The sequence below is a fragment of the Gymnoscopelus braueri genome (assembly GCF_963280865.1).
Source record: "Gymnoscopelus braueri genome assembly, chromosome: 2".
NCBI lineage: Eukaryota > Metazoa > Chordata > Actinopteri > Myctophiformes > Myctophidae > Gymnoscopelus > Gymnoscopelus braueri.
The window spans coordinates 46,682,063-46,704,197 of record NC_137604.1 but is presented as its reverse complement, the minus strand read 5'-3'; the positions used below and the strand labels follow the sequence as shown (position 1 = coordinate 46,704,197).

General features: G+C 45.7%; 1 protein-coding gene across 1 annotated transcript; it reads right to left on the bottom strand.

The window, feature by feature from the left end:
• Positions 1 to 209: 209 nt before the first annotated feature.
• stox2a (storkhead box 2a) lies at positions 210 to 21,682 on the bottom strand. The gene is made up of 4 exons (XM_080417369.1): positions 21,243 to 21,682; positions 11,105 to 11,257; positions 5,094 to 7,659; positions 210 to 1,280 (listed from the first exon to the last, which is right to left on the bottom strand). Exons 1-4 carry the CDS (start codon positions 21,574 to 21,576, stop codon positions 1,079 to 1,081), a joined length of 3,255 nt encoding a protein of 1,084 aa, XP_080273495.1. The 5' UTR covers positions 21,577 to 21,682; the 3' UTR covers positions 210 to 1,078.
• Between the last annotated feature and the right edge of the window lie 453 nt (positions 21,683 to 22,135).

The window sequence follows — 22,135 nt, the reverse complement described above, 5'->3', positions numbered from 1 at the left end:
TAGTCTGGTCCAGTGGTTCTCAACCTGTGGGTCGGGACCCCCAGGGGGGTCCCCACATGATTCCAAGTGCTTGTCAGGGTGGGGGGGTCCCCAGTTCAAATATGATTATTTTGGGGGGTCGCAGCCTGAAAAGGTTGAGAACCACTGATCTAGTCTCATGCTGCTCTTATGTGTGGTGAGGCATGGTCTCATTCATCCAACAAGATCACTTTTTGGTCACATAGCATCTTTAATACCACCGTTATAATAATTAGGATATCAAAAGTATGGAGTATACATACATCATTTGCATCGTGGTACACAAATCTGTTCCTCTGCGATTTATGTTTTTCATGTCTTCTTCTTTGTTCTCGGGAACACCCTTGGTTTATTGTCTGGACATTGTGCTCTGCTGATACACCGACTCATCCTGAAGAACTGATGACGCTGTCTTCAGGAAGGAGAACATTTAATTGGACATGTATTGTTAAGTAATATAAAAAAAACAAAAAGATTTGATACTTTTTTTTCTCCAAATGTAACTTGAATCCTATTAGTCTACTACTTTTTTTTTTCTCCAATACCAATATTCAGGAATCTTGATATTTAAGCCCAAACTTGAATCCAAGGTCACCAATATCAAAGTACATCAGGTAGGTTTCTTAAACCTACGGGTGGGGGTTCTTGCGGTGGGGACAGAGGAGAGGGGGGGGGGAGAGAGAGAAGGAGTAAAAAAAAAAAAAAACTGTCATGATGTTTTGTCATTTTTCTTCTTGTAATTTTTTTTTTTTAATTTTTTTGCAGTGAAGTTCTTGAAGCTGTGGAGAACAGTCTCTTGAAGCCATGCCTGTTTCTTTTTTTTGTTTTTGTTTGTTTGTTTGTTTTTAACAGTCCAAGATAAACGGATTCTCTGCTAGTTCGGAGGAGGTCATGTGAACAGGTCGGAGGAAGTGAGGGGCCAGAGGACAACTCCTAAAAGTCGGAGGAGTCACTCCTCGTCCGCACGCTCCGCGACTTTCCCCCTTTAATCACTGCAATATTTTTATCCCCCCCCCCCACCCCATCTCCCTCCTCCTCCCATCAGCGTGTGGTTTGTGTGTCAGACACTGGTAATGGAGGCGAGGCAGTTGGAGGACTTCTGCAGTTTCTCAGGCTGTGGCGTGGGCGGCTCGGGGATGGCGCGGAAGCTGAACGGCAGGCCGATGCTGGTGGCGCCGATGTGGCCCGGGCTCAGCGCCGGGTTCTGCCGTCTATTGCTCTCCACTATGCTGGATGTGTTGGACGCCAGGCTTTCACGTGTCCTGCACGACCGACCGACAGACACACACACACACACGCACACGCACACGCCCACGCACACGCACACACACACACACACACACACACACACACACACACACACACACACACACACACACACACACACACAGAAGATGCTTCAGTATATACAGTACAGTGTAAAATCCCTGAGTGCTAGTTTAACGAGTTTACAAATGGAACCAAATGGACCCTTATGTAACTCTCTGAGTGTACTCTCAGAGTTAATTTAACACTGAGCATTTTACTTTACGGACATGACCTTGAAGAGACATCCGTGTCGCCTTCAAACTTCCTTAATTATACAATTCAATTGTGCCATGATGACATGTGTATCTTTATTTACTCAAAATGAGAACTTCCAATGAAACAGATAGGCCTTGTCTTACCATGTTGAAAGTTCTATTCAAAAATGATCTTTTCAACATTGATGATGATGGATTTTATCATATCACTCATAAAATTATACCTATCAAATCAGAAAGGTAGATTTGCTTTCAATCTATAACTGAACAAAACAACAATCATATATATTGATGTGTATAATGCAATGCTCTTCAGGTATAGAATACAGCTCAACGTTGGGACATGCCGATGCGGTGGCTCAACCTTTCAGTATGTGCATCACATGGCTCATGAACTCTGTCGTCTACCACCTCTGTCCAGTCTCTCTATATTTTGAGAAAGTAGCTTTTTACAACACTGGAGACAATAAATGATGTAACAAGGGGTGATGCTGAGATACTGAATATTTTTTGTATTATATTAATATATGTATTTTAATAAGTAAGTAAGTAAGTAAGTAAGTAAGTAAGTAAGTAAGTAGCCCATGTGGCCCATAGGTCAGGAGCTCTTCTCCTGTGTCTGTAGCTTGAGGCAGCTTGATGTACAAGTTCATCCCCTGGCCATAATGTATAAGTAGACCCCATGATGACGCCCACGCTAGTATGTCGCAGGGACGGGACGTACCCCAAATGCTGAGTACCAAGCACGGAGGCATTGGGTACGATTTTTTTTATAATTTTTATCCCTCGATTTTGTAACCCTTTTTTTTCACCCGGTGCCAATTTGCTAAGTGATCCTGGGCACTACACTCCCCCCACCAGCCTAGGGAGGCCAGGGCCGAGCTCATGCCTCCTTCAATGCATGAGAGCCAACTGACCTTCTTGTCACCTGGCAGGGGGGAGTTTCCCTGCTTGGACGTAGCGCGTGGAAGGAACACGTTATTCCAACCAGTTCCCTTCCCCTCCATCAGGCGCCTCGGCTGACCAGGGGGATGCAGTATAGTGACCAGGATTACTACATGTTTTTGTGAGGGTATTAACTACCCTAGGAGACACGGGGAGAACATGCAAACTCCACACAGAGTAGGCCCTTTCGCCAACCCCACCTAGGGTATGGGTGCTGATGACGCGGAGGAGAAGACACGCCTCCAGCGCCCACAGCGTCCCTGGCGGGAATCGAACCCAGGACCTTCTAGCTGTGAGGCGACAGCGCTACCGACTGCGCCACCACCGTGCCCCCATTGGGTACGATTTTTATAGTCTTTGGTTAAGACCTGGCCAGGGATTGAGCCCCAACCTCCCAACCTCAGGGCGAATGCTCTAACCCCAAGGCCACTGAGTTGGTTCTATTTAAATAATGAATCCCTAATACCTTAGATTATGCTAAGATAATATATTTTTTACCAAATTTTGGCCAGGTAATACATTGCTCCAAAATGCACTATTTTCTTCAGAAAAGGATTTATGACAATTTATGACAATTTTGGCTGGGCCAATTCAGAAGATACAGCTCAGCACAAATTGAGCAAGTGGAATTCAAATGTGACCTCATTTGAAGGATTAGTATTCAATTCAGTGAAACTTTCAAAATGGACACAGGTGTAGATTTCCCACCATTTTAAGTATCTTCAAAGGTTTTTCAGTTGATGATTTAAGAATCACCACTTGAATCACTGCTGCCAGGTGCATCAGTTGACCTAATTTCCTGACCCCATAGTGTGAGATGCCCAAAAATGGATGTCCAGTCTTGTCAACTGAGAATGCTGGGTCCTCATTGGAATGTGGAATGTCCCAAATTTGACTTCCTGTTAGATTTTTTATTGCATTTCAAGCAGTCACTATGACTACAGTATGTATTATGAATGTAGCTGATGTGAATATATGACAAGATCATACATTTATGCACTAAACCCAACTGTGGTTGCAAATATCTTATGGCATAATCACAGGTTACACGTTTCTGGCTCATCCGGATAAATACCAAAGCGATACGATGACCATTCACTCTCATCTAAACCAGGGCACCAAACCGGTTCGAGGAATTGGAACGAAAACCAGAAATGAACAATATTTTACTAGGAGCAGTTGTTTTTCAAAAACAGAAATGTAAATTTTAAGTCTCCATTACCGATTAAGTAACATTTTTCCTGATAATATCCAAAAATACGTCAAACAATTCTGTCCAAACTCTCATATGTCTTTATCGAATTTCAGACAGTGCTGTATGAAGAGCTTATCTTGAGGGCCGTTCACACCATTCACTATAACGATAACTATAACGATATTGTCTTTGTTATAGTTGTGGTGTGGACTCTTGAGTTAGGAAGATGTTTTTAAAACTATATATAGTTCTAGTGCTCGGAGTGAACGGCCCATTAGACCTCAACTCCTAGAGCAGTGTGTGTGTGTGTGTGTGTGTGTGTGTGTGTGTGTGTGTGTGTGTGTGTGTGTGTGTGTGTGTGTGTGTGTGTGTGTGTGTGTGTGTGTGTGTGTGTGTGTGTGCGTGTGCGTGTGCGTGTGCGTGTGCGTGTGTGTGCGTGCGTGTGTGTGTGTGTGCATGCGTGCATGCATGCGTGTGTGCGCAGAGTAATGCGATAATTTAAGCTACTAATAAGAAGAGCAAAGTTACTTATTATTGGTCGTGTTGGTCTTGCTAGCAACTTTGCCTTTCCTTGTTCATTCGCCCCAAATGCAAAACATTTCCAAACAGCAACCTTGCTGTTGTCTTTTTCAATCAAATCCAGTCTAGGAGGCTCTTGCCATATTTAAGCAACACAATGACAAGACCTGCAAACTATTTTCAAGTGGAGGAAAGGAGAGAGCAGGGCACTGAGAGTGGGGAGGATGTGGGGCTGTTGGGTAGCAGTGTGTGCGTGTGTGTGTGCGTGTGTGTGTGTGCGTATGTGTATGTGTGTGCGCGCTCGCATGTGTGTGTGTGGGTGGGTGTGTGTGTGTGTGTGTGTGTGTAGCGCCTAATATAAGGAGACACTGTAGACCTTAAAACTCATTTTTAAATTAATCGTCATATTGAACTGCAGAATCTGAATAGATTAAGAAAGAAGTCGGAGAACACGCGTCGTTTTTGAGCATATTGCCTACATGAACCGCTCCACTGGAACCGTGACCAACAGTGTAAGACTGTGGTTGGACTGGGCAGCTCCTAGGTGTGAATGTATTAATCGTTTGTTTTTGGGGGGTTTTCAAACTGGGTTGGAACGTTACGTTGTTGGGGGTGGAACGGAAAAACAGAAACGTTAAAATATTGGTTCTGCTTGGAACGAACCGATTGAAGTTTCCGTTTTCAAGCCCTGATTTAAACCAGTGGTTTCTAATGGCGAGCCAGAGGGCCACATTCACACCACTTGATTTCACCCGATCACCTTCCCTCCTCTCTCGTAGGTGGAGGTGTTTTAAACGGATGCAAATGGCCCTCCGTCACCTTAGTTTGAACACAACCGATAAAGAAACCCCAAAATGAAGAAAGAACAAAGCCCTCCTGGAATGTCATCCTACCTGGGGGAGTTGAACCCACTGTCCACGGTGACGCTGCTGCTGTCCATGCTGTCCAGCCTGGCGGAGTGGGCCGACTTCTGGCTGCTGCTGTTGTCCGTCTCCTTGGGGCTGAGGAGGGTCAGGTTCGTTTCTAACTTGCGCTGCAGGTCGACATGGTCCTTCTCCCGCTCCAGCAGCCACTGCATGGTCCCCTCTCCGCCTCCGACGTTCCCTCCGCCGCCGCCGCTGACGCAGCCCCCGCCCCCCTCCCCGTGTTCTTTACCGTCCTCTGCCATCGCCAGATCCGTGTGGGGGTCCTCCTCGGCCTCCTCCTCCTCGTCGTCCTCCTCGTCATCCGATACATTGTAATAGTCAAAGGAGGCCGAGGGCGCGGTCGGCTCCAGGCAGCCCTGCAGGGCCGCGGGCGAAGCCGAGGAAGTGGCTGAATTGGAAGGCTGCTGGGGCTCAGGATTGTCAAGGGCCTCTGTTGATTTGGCGTGCGAGGCTTTTCGCAATGTGCCTGACTTGGTGTAGCTGCTATCCACGTAGCCTGCGGACAAGGCGCTGTGTGGCGGTTTGAACAAAGTGTCTTTGCTGAAAATCTCTTTCCTCTTGATCACCACGCCGCCGCCACCCCCCCCTCCCGGGTCCACGTTGTGTTGGTGTGGCGTCAAGCGGGCGTTCTGCGCGGGCTCCGGCGTCTGGCTCGGCGTCAACCGGACCGAGCCGCTCTGTCCCTTTGTCGCGGGCAGGTCCTCTTTGTACTCCATCGTGTGGGAGGACGAGAGGTGAGGGGTTTGGCGATCGGCCGGAGAGCCCTTCCGGAGTCCTCCCGATGAGGTCAATGTGTCATATTCTGATTTTGCCTGAGGCGAAGGGGCAGTTAGGATTGTTTCGTTTGACGTATTGCACTGGAAGTAGTCATCTGTCGAGGGCTTGGGAGAAAGTCCCATCAGCTCGCTGTAAGTCGGCAAGCTGTCTCTGCTTTTGTTTCTTTCTATCGTGTTCCGCAACCTCGACTCGTCCGTACTCCCTTTCCCCATATCAGGCACATTAAAATCAGAATGGAACTTAGCAGCAGAGAACATGATCCTTGAGTAGTGGGAGGACTTTTGTGTCGCCCGCAGGGTCCCGTCATCGGTGTAGTAGTGGCTACGCTCTTCTAGACTGTGGTCAAATTCTTCCGGTACGATCGACGGGCCCTTCAGAGAGTTGTCCATGGACCGAGATCGCTCCTTGGCCTGGTCCGATCTCTCGTGACGTGACTTCCTGTCCTGATTGTGGCTGTGGCTTCTTTGAACCTTGGACTCCTTGGTTCCGCGTGAAGGCTCGGGGAAGGGCATCTCCGTCCGCCGTTTGGCCAGCTCCCCGGACACGTCCCATTCAGGCGTAACAGGGCAGGCGGACTCTGTGATGTTGGGGTTGCTGTGGACCAGGTATGTTGTGCCACCGCTCCGCCTGCGCTCCAACGTATACATGGCCTCCCGAGGCGAGCGCACGAGAGAGTGGCTGAAAAAGCGGTAGTCCCTCTCCATAAAGACGAGGTCCCAGTTGGATGCGTCGGACGGGTCTCCCCGTGAGGTCCGGGGTTTGCTGTGCGAGCGGGACTTACCGTGCGGCGCCCTCCTGTGGCCTCGGCCCCTCCTGCTGCGTGCGTGGGCCGAAGACCCCGCCTTGTTCTTCTGGGCACGCTCTTCCTCCAGCCTCTTCATAACGGCTGTGTGCCTCGCCACGTTCTCCACCGTCAGGTCCGGGTTGATCCGGCGGATGATCTCCTGCTCCACCTCACGGGGGATAGGGGTCGTGGGCACGTCCTCGTCGCGAAGAGGCCACTCCTCTGGGGGGAACTGGGCAGAGAAGGTGGCCAACTGTCTCATCTTGTCCTTCTTGAAGCTCAGCCGGAACAGCCTCAGTCCAAATCGCTTGGACTGCTTCTCAACGCCGCCGCCACTACTGCCGTTGCTGCCCTCTTTCTTTTTGGTAAGTGTGTCTGTTTTATAAGGGAAAGAAGTGATGCTCTTGCTCTTATCCGTCGCCTCTTGAGGCGGCAGCTGAACAGGAGGCGTGGCGGGCGGGGGATGGGGGTATGATGGGGGATCTCCTCTGTGCTCCTTCGTTGGGGCGCTTTGTGGGGAAACTCCACCGCTATGGTCCTTGGGGTGTTTACTTGGGTAGGGTTCGCGCCTGTGTTCCTTGGGCGACTTACTTGGGAGCACAGAACCATGGAGTCTGGATGGGTCATCCCGGAAAGAATTGTAGGATTGTGGCTCATTGTGGTTCTTGCGCACGGGCCTCTCCCTCAAGCAGACAGGTGTAGAAGGTGCTACGGTGCTCGACGGAGGTGAGGTGCACAGCGGTGATGGCTGCTGTTGCTGCTGTTGCTGTTGTTGTTGTTGCTGCGGCTGACGCTCAGCAAGCCGGTCATCGAGGTGATACCACTTGTTGTTGGTTCTGATGAGGGAGGGGGTGATAAAGTAGGTCTGGGGGGTGACAATGAAGTAGCCCTCGGGAGTTGGGAAGATCTTCCTTTCTCGCACCAGCATGTTCAGGGTATGCCGCAGAACCTCTGGGCTCGGTGTAGGCACACCTACGGGAAACACAGATTAGGAGTTGTTACTTGGAAAACACACATAAAATTCAAGTTGTGACTGGCGGGTGTCTGTGGCTCTGTCTGTGGTGTTCACAGATATGGGCTGAACGTGCCCAACGCTAGCGCAAATCGGTGTTGTGAGGCAATGGCTCGCGTCAGTGCAAATCACCAGTGTTAATGCACCGCTCTCTGTTGTGTGCTCGATCAGTGAGAGAGAGAGAGAAAGACGGAGAGAGGGAGACAGAGAGAGGGAGGGGGAAGGGAGAGAGAGGGGGAGGTTGTGTGTGATGTCAAGACCAGGGCTTGCTCAGCAAGAGAGAGAGAGAGAGGGGGGGGGGGGAGATATGGAGAGGAAGGGGGGGAAAGGGAGAGGGAGCGAGGAGAGGAAGAGAGGGAGGGAGGGAGAGAGCCTATTTCACTCACGCAACCCGGTATCTGCGTGTACATATGTATGTACCATATGTATGTACGTACGTACTGTATGTATGTCTTTTCAGTCATATCTAATATTGTAACTAAAAGATGCACACTCCCTTCTTAACACCCCCAGCCTTTTTTCGTCTCCCCCTCCGTTCCTAATGCTTACTTAAGGGTCTTACTGTACGTCAGGCATATATAGCACTTTAGAACACCTCTAGCTGAGGCTTCAGGATCGCTGTCTTAAAGTGAAACAAGATATGGTAAGGCAACTCGCCACTTAAGTCCTTATTTGACATATATTCTGAAAAATCATCATTAAAAACATGGCCTTTGGAGCAACACTGTTCAAACAGCAAGGCCTAACTGTTTCCTGACATTACATCACCAGCTGTGTTAGTTCTCATCCTAAAGTGATGCAACCGTTAAGTTAAACTCCTTTCAAATCTATGCTGGTATAGATGAAATGCTGAATTTATATTAACCACGTCCACTTGGACAATTAGCCATAGTAATGATGTGTGTATCTGATAGTTCATAGCTGCATTCTGTCAGAAATTAAAAATGTACTGTACTAAAAGGTAAAAGGTCCAATATTAGCCCAAACATCAATATGACATACAAATATTGAAATACTAAAAGGACAATGCTCTGGACTACACTCATTTGAAGTGTAAGCTGTGTATTAGAGGAGCCACTGTTTATTTTTTTCATGCGATTAATATGCATGTTTTCAAACAGTTTGAAATTGAGTAAATTCACACAGAAGGCGAATAGTACACGCAGATAAATTTAAGCAAATTTAACTGCAAATAAAAGCATAAAAGACATCAACTATAAGAATCATTGCTGGTGTGAAATACTCGTCGGTGATTTTCGTATTGTTTATTCGTCACACCCTAGTGTGTAAAAGACCTTTACCATGCTAGGGTACTTAGTGTGTTGTGTGTTGTCTGGGAGATGAAGATAAATACAACCGTTTTTAGATATTTAACTTAAAGTTAAAGGTTAAGTTCCAGTTGTGGACAGGAATGAAGTACATTTATAGTAGAGTACTATATTTTTGTTTTGGGGAAGCTTATGACTCCAATACATTTCTTTTTTTGTTTTTGTCCCCCCCCCCTCCTAATTTAGTCGTTATGCCAATTTCCACGTGTCCCTCACATGAAGTCACCAGCTGCTTGTTTTAACCTGACAGTGAGGAGTTTGACTGCAGAAGTGCACTTCTTTTCACCTTAAAAAACTGAGTAGACATTACGTCAAAATGGAAAAAAAATACTGTAGTTCCTTGTTCGAAGACTTTCCTTGGTGGGGAATAAATATCATTTTTATTCAGTTTGTCTCGCTGAAAGCCGTGTTGTTTGGGTTATTTCTTGTTTTATTTTCGGAGGAATCTGCATTCCTCTGCCATGCTGTTTGGGGGGGGGGGGGGGACCAAAAATGATAATGACAATGGATGTCCTTTTTGTCGATTTGATTTAATTTCTGATGTTTTTACAGATGTTTTTTTATAATCGTTGTGTATCATAGTGGTTCTCATTTTTAAGCAAGTCAAGTAATATTTGACCAGGGGTATCTATACTTTGACTCAAGTAATAGGTTTGTGTACGTTGTCAACCACTGGTAAGTTTGATGATGATCTATAGAGCGTGCCAAAAATCCTGAGGGGGCGTCAACAAGTGTCTTTTGGTAGCAGCGGACATCTTTGAGGGGTAAACCAGGTTGACTTAACATTGCCCAAAACAAACATGTCTGCGCTACTATGCCACGCCCCCCCGTGGTGACGACGCGTTGGCACGCTCTATACAGCCTATATAATTTGCCGCTTATAAGCCTACAGTGCTTGGACCCACAAAAAACTAGCTCCAGAATCGGCTGTCGTGTGAGCACCTGTTTTTGCTTCCTGCTGCTAACAAGCACAATTCAAATGGAGAATATCAAAATAACTCCAAAAAGCTATTTGCAGGCTCCATTGGGAGTGGAGCGTAAATGGAGAAGTTGCAAAGTACATAAATTAAGTTGATCTGTAATTTCATGACAGTTGTGTCATCATGTGCACTTTTCTCTAATCAGGAAGTCTCAGAACTATTTGCCTCTGCCGGAGCACAGGCTGCTGCTGTGGGTTGAAAGCATAGGTTTAAGTGTCATCACTGGCAGTTTTACATTATGGTCACGTCCGAGTGAAAACATTTGCACATGGAGCCCGGTAGACTTTAAGAAAAGACTACCCCTCGTGAAAATGGTGCTGCTTTCTGGGCCGTGAATGTAAAGATGGCGGTTGGTCACCATGATGCTTTAACGCAGTGGTTTTCAACCCTTTTCATATCAAGGTCCATTATTTATTCGGCATTTGAGCCACGGACCACCGTTTGACGAGATTTAGCCTCTCAGACCCAAGACTGAGAATATTTTGTTATCGTTGGATACGATTTTGTCCACAATTCCATGCTGTATTGATGTGGTACCAAAGGAGAGATAACAGGCAAACGTTGATCACTCTTGAGAGCGTAAAATGTTACGCTCTCAAGAGTTAAAGATTTGTAAGGGTCCATTTGGTTACCAACTCTCCAGGAACCCCCTCAACCTCCTGGAACCCCCTCAAGGACGCATGTCATTACAGGCAGACATTTTCAAAAGCAGCCTAGGCCTGACTCACCGCACGACACTGTCGTACAATTTTCCAGATGTCAATTTAATAGAGATCATTATTTGTGTTTGATCCTTGAGCTGATAAACTAAACTAAACATAAATCATGGAAAACAAAATGTGCAGGGAGAGCTGCAAAGTCCAAGTTGATCCTCATACCATACTGAATGAATAGAATCACTGGATTCCATTCAATCCATCGAAAAAAGGAAATGCTTTGGAAAATGTCCAAAGGGGCAAAACATGCCAGACCACCCGGTATCGCCCTTTAAGTGACCGGTGAAACCCTTCATCAACGTCCACCTTTCCCACCCATCCCTGTGTGCTTCGATGCCATGCCAGTTCAGCCAGCAGGTCAGACAGGTGGGTGTGCCTTACCTGGGAAGCTGGTGGTGAGGTGTTCCACCAGAGCCTCCTGAGTGACGGGCTTGTGGGCTGAGTTCATGGCTGAGACGGCCAAACACAGGATCTCCCCCAGTGGGATGAACTGTGACTGGCTGATGGGGGACATACTGATAGGAGACACATCACCTACGAGAGGAGGAAGAAGAAAAAAACACATGAGTGAACAGCGCTGATACTGTGGGTCTATGATGTAATGCAGTGGCGTTCAATCATGTGCTATACGCAGACTGTGCACAGGTTTTCATTCCAAAACACTACATCAGGTGATTTCATTAATTACCACACCTTCACCCAGAGAGGTGTGTATTGGGGGAGGGGTGTGAAGGTGGGGACTAATTAGTGAAATCTGTATACTGTTTTGGCTGGAGTGAGAACCTGTGTATGCTCAGCCCTTCCGTGGCTCATGATTGGACACCAGTGATGTAATGGTAACAAAAGCAGAGGTTTTGCACACTGCCTGCAACATCTCCACCTCCTCACAGTGTTTCCATGATCTCCACATTCACGCCTGTATACAAAGTGAGAAGGACTAGTTAGCTACGCCGCGTGTCTTTTGTAGCTTGCCGAACCTTAGCGGGGACTGTATAGGTGCTGTGGACACAATAACCTTTTTGAGACCGTCTGCATCTCCCACGCTCTCTACAATGCAAAATCATGAGTGTTCATTTGTATTCCCTCCACACAAGAGATGTCACATTTTGAAAAGAAAAAAGTGCTTATAATATATTGCTCAATACATTAAAGACACTTTACTTCAAATTAAAGAACAGCCTTTCTATTCCAACAGTGGACCGAAAGCTTTTAAGTTGCTGGAGATGTTGAATTAGAAATGATTTAAAAAAAGGATATACAGTGCCTGGTTGGTGAGGATGAGAGAATGCTTCGAACATGGCTGCATGTGACCTGTAACCATTGGTAACCCCTCTGCAAACATTGATTCAATACTGTACATTCAAGGGCCAACAGTCTTATGTTTTGTGAGTGAGTGCAATTGGAATGGAAGCAATCAACTTTGTTCAGTTTGACCTTTTTAGGGAGTAAAATAAAGACAGAACTGGGATTGACAAGATAAAGACAACACACAACAGAGAGATTCTCAAACTCACACGTTCATAAGAGATAGACCCCTCTGTTATGCAATACCCATTGTACCTGTTGTCAGACTACTCGCTGTAACCATTGGGTACCCAGTGCAGCACCCATTACCAGGGTTATAAAAAGGCACCAGCCTACTCTGAAACAATGCAAGTTGGGAATGCAATACATGCCAAGACCCTTTGTTTGAAAGGCAGTTTCACTACTCGCGATGGCACGCAATACAATTTTTACTCTGAGTGTAATATTTGAACCATATGGGTATATAAATGAACCTGGGAGATTTTACTGTGCATGTTGTTGTCCAAAACTGCTGTGTAGCTACATTCTATTTACTGTGACATAGACTCCTGACTTTTATGGTGTTGAGTGTGTGGGTACAGTTTAGACTGCATGTCCATATTGGCACAGTATGGTCTTAACATTGTTCAGTAGGCTATAAGTGTAGCTAAATTTGGTCTTCCCGTGATATAAATGTGAAAGACTTACTGGTTCGAACATAAAAATAAAACATTCAGTGAACTATTGTAAATTAGAATAATCAAGCAATGCAGGCTACTGTATGTTACATACAAACTGGAAAGGCCTGAATAATAACTAAGGCTTACATCCTGTTCATGTACTGTATGATTTCCTACAACTGTAGGCTACGGTAATGTGATGTGAAACCCACAGACTACATCTGAGTAAGGTCTATATTTCTGTCATGTCTTCCTAACAAAATAATGACATGTCAACATGGAAACCCCTAAATGACAACCCTATTGTAATAGCCTACATAGGAAAATGGAATGACGTAGCCATAGGCCTATAGTGGGGATCCTGGGGATAATAAATTATCGTTGTTTTTTAAATGGTTTGCAGCTCATATTCTGTATGCCACAACAGTATAGGCTACTACACTGATATCTGATGACGCCAACGTAGCTACATCTCAACGAGCCTCATCGATCCATGCATATAGGCTACATCCTTGTCGATGGTATATAGCCAGTGTTGCCATATTTTGTGAGAGAAATAAGCAACTCTATGAAAACAAGCCTAAAAGAAGCGACTAGGCCACATGAGCATCGGATATTTGAAAATAGCCGATCTATAAGCTCACAACTGCTGCTATTTGTTTTTTTTATCTTGTAAAAAGGTGAAACATTTTTGATTTTTTTTATTGAAACATTTTAACACTAATCTGGTACAGCTAGGGGTCACAATATACTTATAGGTGGTGGTGGGGGGGGGTTCATACATTAATTTGGGGGTCCTCCTTCAGGAGAAGGTTTGAACCACTGTTTTAAACAACGTTTAGGAAGCAAGCCCGAAATAAGAAACAAGCCCCCCCCAAAAAAACGCAACCCTTAACTAGCAATATTTACAAGCAACTTTACAGAAAAACAAGCCCAAAGTCGCTTATAATAAGCGGACATGGCAACGCTGCTATACCTTCGACCAGTGCTAAGTGGCCTATATGAGGGGTGGTGCCGTTCCAGTACCTACTACTAGCTACCTGGTGCCGTTCCAGTACCTTTACTACTACTACCTGCGGCCCGGGGTCTCACTCACCTGGACCTGGTGGCGGCCGGTACACAGGGGGGGACGGAGAGAGGTGAGGAGGAGGAGGAGGGGGGAGGTGCTGCTGCTGCTGCCGGACGTCTTTCTCACTACGGGAGACATGGCGCTCCGGCGGCCGCTCGGCGACGTCTGAGGTGGGGGGCCATGGGGCCCGGCGCAGATTAGCGCTGCGGTTCTTCTTCATAGTCTAGTAGTGTAGTAGTAGTAGTGACCCCCCTCTCTCTCCCTAAAGCAGGTGGCCTTCACTGGGGGGGGGGGGGGGCTACTACTGACGAGGGGGGGGGGGGGGCTGCAGGGGGGAGGTCGACCAAACCAACCTCCTCGGGGGGGCTCAGTCAGTGCCTCCTCCCCCGCATGGGTGACGAGAGCGTCCCGCTAGCAGAGCGATGATCACACACCGGACAACATGGCAGGGAGGAACCGGTGTGCACGTCGGTCATCACACAGACACGCACATACATACACAACGTCTCATTTATTACATCCACCACGGGCTGATGATCCGGAGGAGGAGGAGGAGGAGGAGGAGGAGCGGCGGAGGAGGTGCTGGTGGTGGTGGTGGAGGAGGTGGGGGTGCAGCAGGTGACTGCGCCAGGCATCACCCCTTCTCTCATCGGCGTCGGTCCCGGCCACCATTTGTAGCAGCGTTCCCATTTGCATGCGTAGGGAGGCACATTACGTAGCCTCTCTGATGTGGGAGGAGGAGGAGGGAGCGGGGAGGAGGAGGAGGAGGAGGGGAGCAGGGGTAGAGATGAGGGAAATGGGGCATTGGAAGCGAGGAGAACGGCGAGGGGGGAGATGGAGGCTTTTTGGATCCGTTTTCTCTCCCGAACTATATTTAAAGAGGGGGAAATATATGTAAACGGGGAATGGATGGAAGGATGGAAGGGGAGTCAATGGATGGAGGATTAGAGATTCACCAGCGGAACATCAGGCCCCCGTATCTCTTCGACAATATGCTCAATTCACCACAGGAGTGCTGCTCCGCTCGGATCGACGAGCCCCACAAAACAAAAGAGGCCACTCGAAAAGCCTCCTAAGGCTCCGGTAACGTAACGTTCACCCTGACGGGCAGTGGAGACCCGGCGGTGTGCCGGCCAGCTGCACCGGGGACGAGGATGATGATGCCACGGCCATCATCTCCATCTTTATCCGATCATCAAGCTCACACCAAGACCCCGTCGTCCTGTTCGACAACAGCACGCCAGGAGAGGAGAGGAGAGGGAGGGAGGGGGGAAATGGAGAGCGCTGAAATAAATAAATAAATTCAAGAATAGATATTATCCACCGGTTCACCGCAATCCGTCGGAAGACGCGCTCGATTCCTCCTCTAGGCTGATGGCCGTTGTAGCATCCATTCATTAACACGGGGGGAGGGAGGGAGAGGGGGGGCCGCAAACTCCACTCAACGGCCAATCTGTTTCAACGCTAATACTGCAGCGGCTCCCTAGCACCTCCAGGAAGGGTGTGTGTGTGTGTGTGTGTGTGTGTGTGTGTGTGTGTGTGTGTGTGTACGTACGTATATGCGTTTGAGCGTATGCGCGTGTCCGCCCGCTGAGCGCGTTTCTGCGTGAGCATGCATGCGTCTGTGTGTCTGGGTGATTGAGGCTGAGGAGAGGAGAGGAGAGGAGAGGAGAGGAGAGGAGAGGAGAGGAGAGGAGAGGAGAGGAGAGGAGAGGAGATGCATGCACAGGAAATCCAGGACATACATGAAGAGGAGGAACAGGAAGAGGCAGAAAAAGGGAAAGAAGGAGGATGGATGGAGAGCGCAAATACCAACAGCCCCCAAATTGCATTATCAAATTCTTCTTAGCTGTCACATGATTCCCAGGGCATGAGAGCAGGGCACACACACACACACACACACACACACACACACACACACACACACACACACACACACACACACACACACACACACACCTCTCTCTCTCTCTGTTATTTGAGTCCTTGCCTTAAATCACCCTAGCCTGCTGTCTCCCTCACACATGAACCTCAGCTCAGCATTTGCACAAAAATAGCAGATTTACAAGCTCACAATGTGTTGTGAGATATGTATTTTTGGCAAAGAGATTTAGTGTATAGACTGTGGGGGGGGGGGGGGGGGGGGCACCAAGTAGACTCAGGTCAAGTTCACTAGCCTAATTATAGATGCTGGTTAAATAGTGGAAATGACTGTACTTGATGGAGCGGAGGACCAAAGAGGAGACTGGTGTAAACGTACAACTCATACTCATAACTCCAGACCTCTCTAACCTGTCCCCCGCTTTAAGTGTGACTCCCACAGGTCACTTGCCCACAGACCACGGCCCGGACACGTCCCACTCCCAGACACGGGACCCAGCTCTCAGTGTGAACCTAAACCCAGTGTCCCCCAACCTCAACCCTGTCATGGGTCAAATGTAATATAGTTTAATAACTCTTGCTGACTCATATGTGTGTGTGTGTGTGTGTGTGTGTGTGTGTGTGTGTGTGTGTGTGTGTGTGTGTGTGTGTGTGTGTGTGTGTGTGTGTGTGTGTGTGTGTGTGTGTGTGTGTGTGTGTGTGTGTGTGTGTGGCAGGACCATTGGTTGAGGAGGTGGGGGGCACACAGAAGAATGACAGACCGGACTGGGGGGGTTGAGGGGTTCAGTGTTAAATCGACTTGCTCCAGGGTTTCAGTGGTGCCAAAGAGGAAAGGAAAATGTGTATGTGTGTATGAGTGTGTGCGTGTGTGTGTGTGTGTGTGTGTGTGTGTGTGTGTGTGTGTGTGTGTGTGTGTGTGTGTGTGTGTGTGTGTGTGTGTGTGTGTGTGTGTGTGTGTGTGCGGGGGGTGGGGGGGGGGGGGGTGGTGGTTAGAAATAGAGAGAGAGGGAGAGAAAGACACCTTGCCAGCCATCTTATTTCACAGTAGTGCTGCAACAGCCTTTGTTGCCATGACGACGCAAGCCGATGATCTCATTGCTACTGCCTCCAAGTGCTGTTTCCTCTTAAAGAGACAGGAGCGTGAATACAGACATTGAGATAGACAGGGGCTGTCTGTTATACACAAACGAAAAACACAGTGTTGTATTACAGGTTGTATTACAGTATTACAGAGTCATACAGGCATCGAAAGAAAATGTATCTTCAAAAGACGCAATCATGTCATCCACAGCCAGGATGTGGTACACACACAACAACAAAGGCTTTTGAAAAGATTTGAATTCTTCCACATGCAGTCAAGCCTGACTTGGAATAGCCTTGTGACTCAAAAGTTTTAAAAAATATATTTTTTCCTGGAAGTATTCTGGTCATTAAAGTGTCGAAACATCTATTGTATGGCAGTGAGACAAAACCGCTATAATGATGTCAATCTCATAGCGTGGAAAATCTGTTTTGACAGTTGTCAGTATATTATTTGAATATTTATTTATTGGTTCAGAATGATGTAATTAGAAGCCCTATGAAACCCATTCACTACTACAATTTTCAAACAGTCAAATAACAACCCAAAAACTAAAAAACAGAACAACAGGACAGATTTAGGAAGATTCTCTACTGATGCTATAACCTATAATGTTCTCTGTCTCATTCTCTACTGTATGTTTTCACACCTTAGCACTGTCTCACAACGCTGCCCAAAGGACATTCCCAATTATGTATTTGTCTTAACTCAGCACCCAAGTCTGACGTCACTGCCGCTAGAGGGCGCTATCCCCCTGGGTCGTGGCGCTATTTTTTGTGTTGAAATCCCCATAGGGGAATCTTAGTCATATAAGAACTGTGTTCCAAAAATAAACAAATCATCCAGGACTTTCTGTCAGGGGGTTTATGATATTCATTCGTATTTGATACAGCCCGTTTCTGGAGAAAATTGAATTAATTCTGCCTTAAAAGTCTTAAAGACTACACTTCCGGGTCTGAAATCACTGTCCCTACAGCAGCCGCGTTCATGGGAAATGTAGTCGTTGGGTCGTTTGACTCGTTTCTAGCGTTTATTGTGTTACTCTTTGGGTAAATTTGTACTTTTCCACCGTCAGTTGATGCTTCATATCCATATGAGTAAAATCGCCCAGATGATTTGTTTATTTTTGGAACACAGTTCTTATATGACGTGATCTAAGATTCCCCTATGGGGATTTCAACACAAAAAATAACGCCGCGACCCAGGGGGATAGTGCCCTCTAGCGGCAGTGACGTCAGGACTTTGGTGCTCTATTCTATGTCTTTAAAGTTTTAATAGAGCAAAAACAAACAACATACGGTACACAAAATGTATCCCAAGCAAATCAGCTACAGTTAAATCAATCCGATTCTTTTGTGTATGAGTCTATTTTCGTTGTAAATACAGAACATTCTTTAGTCAATGGTATGTGTGCATTTGCATGTTTTCTCTTTACACTCAGGTAGGATGCAGTCTGCACTTTCTTTCTTGGAAGGAGACATATTCTCACCAGTTGACTGTCCTCTAGTGGAAACGTCACAATATTTAACTATCAAATTGCTTTCTGCACAGAGGGCAAAATAAATGTGCCATGATGGCCTACAATACACCTTCTGATCTGACATTAAGAACTATGGTGACATTTCTACTTCCTGTTGCGTCAATAGCTTCCGTCCATTCTCTATGAGGACCCTCCCTTTCCTTCCATTAGGGGACATGCCTTGTAGCCAGGCATGGGTCCTTTTCCTGAACAAATGGACCACCTTCCTTCCTGCATAGTACACACACTCCTTCATAGCCCTTTGTTTATGGCGTTCAGATGAAAAACAAAGCCTCTCTGTTAATCAGATTGTGTTTTCTGTATTTCTGCAAAAAAGAATTAAAGAAATAATGAAAACTTACTTTCCACCGTAGTGAAACAGCTAAGAAATTCAGAAACCTTGGACTAGGTTCTTGGCCTGAAATTTGCAGTGTATAAAAACATTGTTATGGGCTCAAAATAATTTTCTTTTTTCAAGGCAAATAGAGAGAGCAGGTGTAATTATTTTATAAAGACAGTATCTCTTATTTCTTTCAAGGTTTCAACAGTGGCCTTGAGGCAGGGTGATTTGTACAAAACATGTTTAATCCTGCTACTTGCATTGCTAGCTCTCACTCTTAATCAAGGATTTGGACTGTTTGGGGATTAAACTGGACTAAGTGAAAGCACTGCAGTCATCTGGGTGAAAGTACTTCCCAAAATATGAAAACTGATATACGTAGGCCTACACATCACAGTTCACGTTCACAGCCATTTAGAAATGTGTTATGGTATAGAAGTTTGTGAGATTTAAATCCATCTAACTGCATGAAGAAGGCATGCCAACCTCAACACGGTCTGGCCACATCCATGTGCTGCGGTCGAACAGGTCATCTATTTATATTGATATCCTGTTTAATTCAAATACACAGCTCTAATAAAAGCCCTTATTTTTTCCACTATAATTAATACACAGTAGGATGAGTAGGCCTACAGATTTCTAAGCCAGTCACATAATACATAGGCAACATCTATACAGCTGTACTGTAGGTATGCAGGCAGAGTAGAAAAACCCAATGCTGGAGTTAAAATAGAGCTCTGGTGTTGTGGTCGCCCACAAATAGTTTTCAAATGTAAAGAATTTAAAGAACATTTTAATAAATCAATTATAATTTATTTCCTGAAAACGAAATCTAGCAATATGGTGAAAATCTAATGCATCATTTTGGGATACAATATATATTCTTATTTGATTTTTTAGGCTATAGGTAAACTCAAGACACATTAAGAATTCATACTGCTACGACTATTTGTAAAAAGTGAATATAATGGAATCTCATGCTCAGTACATCTTCAGCTAGCTTAGTCATTATGCGGTCTGGTGAGTTATTAGCTATAAGACAAACATTCCAATGCTTATCAGTGCAAGCTTCAATAGGGTCAGGGTAGCTATGTCACCCCTCTTGGGCTGGGAGAACATACAACCAGCTATACATACAGCAATATGTTATTAAAAAACATTATTTTCTAAACCAACAACTTCAGCTACTTGCCATATACTGTATAACACTGTACGATCATTAGTTTAAATGTCTAGGTAGCAATCAGTGTGTGTCACTTTCTTCATATATGTGGGGTAGCCTATCCCATTTCTCTTTAGTGTATATACCTATATATGTAACGATTGACAGCTACTGTACATTTTCAGAGACTCTGCCATCCATTCTAGGCTACATCAGCCAGGCCACATTCCACACCTGGTAATCTAATATTGTCTAATGATGATTTAGAAGGTCATATCTGCGAAGCAGAGCTTCTTTTACACAAATAGGCTACATGAAACTCCGCTCAGTCAATAATAATATAGACTGTCTAACACAATGTCTTGAAATGATCTGTGCACAAATTTGTATAGGAGTAGATTTCTATATTTATTAGCTTTCCTATTATTATTGTATTTATATGTAGCCTATTATTTTAGTCATGTAAGCAGAGGGTAGGCTACAATGAGACACTTTACATGTTTCATTTTGTTTGTATGGATGGGACATAGGTATAGCCAGCCCCATTCTTTTAACTTTTTAATTAGGCTATTATTGTTTGCAAAAAGAACATCAATACGTGCACTATATAGATCACCTGATTTCAGTTACACCAAGCAGTAAGGTATGTTTTCAATCGAGCTACGACACCTGCCTCTCTCACTCCCACATGCACATCAATGTGACAACAGTGTAAGTGATAACAACACCCAAAGTTGTTCAAACTTGTCCCACCACCCAACCCGATCATAGCCTACATAGAGGCAGGCTATATCATTTCCTAGCCAAAAGCATGAACATGTGAACACTGGCTCAGAGATGCTGTCTTGAACATTTAACTCATGGTCAAAGTAGTAGCCTACTGTAACCTATAGACACTTAGCCAGAGGTGGAAAGTAACTAAATGTGTTACTACTAGTTACTTTGCAGATATAAATCATTCTATTATATCATAAAACATACATTAACCACTTTAGCCCTATTTTATACATACAGTAGGCTATTTGAAAATAGCCGATCTACAAGCACACAGAGCTTGTAGATCTGCTATTTTCAAACATTTTAGTACTTTTACTTTTGGTGCTGTAAGTATATTTTGATGCCAGGGGTAACCAGGGGTCTTCAACAGGGGGTCCTAGTTACTGGGGGGGCGAATCTTTGTCTGATATGATTTTATTTTATTTTTACATTAACAACTTGAACCCTAGAATCCCCTTTCTGAGGAGAACTTTGGCCAAAAATAGCCGATCTACAAGCTCACTGCAAGGCATTGTGAGCTTGTAGATCGGCTATTTTTGGCAAAGAGGTTGGGTGTAGAGGGGAAAAAGAGCAGACCAAGTTTTAAAAAAAACAGTTTAATCTGAAACACAATTTTATACAATATAGAGGGGGTCCCTGCTTCATCTCTCTCTCAGCTAGGGGGTCCTTTCCCTGAAAAACGTTGAAGACCCCTGGCCTAATAGACTATGCCATAAGTGAAGTTACCTATGCACTTGATGTTAAAGCCCGCAGGTGGATTAAGGGCCCGTCTGGACCATCCGTTCCTGAGGACCTCGAGGTGGTTCTCCTTGCCTTGGATCAGCAGGACATGCTCGTCTATCCATCCCAGGAAGAAGATTTCCGATAGAGCCCGTGTGACCGTCTGGTTCCAGAAGTGCTGCATGTTCGCGGCTTTGAAATTGCCGAATATCTCGTAGCCGGTGGTGTGATGCTTCAACTTTTCGGTGTCGTCCTCCTGATCATCATCATCTCCACCAAGCCGGTCCCGGGACAGCACCAGAGCCAGGGAGTGGGGCGCGATCTCTAAGAACTTCTCCATTTAAACACGCATTTTTGTTAATGAACCGCAAACTCACCGTTATTTGGTGATCATCCAGTTAGAGATAAACTAACTTTCAACTGTTGTCTGGACGTTCTGTAATGTGTAAGGCATAGGCTACTGCACACGGTATTATGAAAAGCCATACAATTTATAGCCATGATATATAAGAAATATAAAGCTTCCAACATGATAACAGAGACGGCCTGTACATGTTGCCTGAAGCCCAGGCTATGAACAGGTGATCATTAAGGCAAAAACAACAAAGCCCCAGTTTCTCCACTACAGCGCAACACAGCGGGCAGTGTTGCCATGTCCGCTTATGACTGTGACTTTGGGCTTGTTTAAAGTTGCTTGTAAATAGTTAATAGTGGTAGTTGTGGCTTGTTTCTAAAGTGTATAGTTGCTTATTTTGGGCTTGCTTCCTAAATGTTGTTTAAAAACCAGTAGTTCTCAAACATTTTCATGTCAAGAAGGACCCCCCCAAATTAATATGTATTTGTCTGCAGGCAGACCCCCATCTGAAAATGTTTTTCTTTCCCCCCACATTTTCTTCAAT

Coding starts and splice junctions, on each gene's coding strand:
- stox2a (XM_080417369.1), bottom strand. CDS start 21,576: ATGGAGAAGTTCTTAGAGATCGCGCCCCACTCCCTGGCTCTGGTGCTG. Junction 7,660..11,104: donor CCTCACCACCAGCTTCCCAG/GTAAGGCACACC, acceptor TGTTTCCCGTAG/GTGTGCCTACACCGAGCCCA. Junction 1,281..5,093: donor AGTGGGTTCAACTCCCCCAG/GTAGGATGACAT, acceptor TCGGTCGTGCAG/GACACGTGAAAGCCTGGCGT.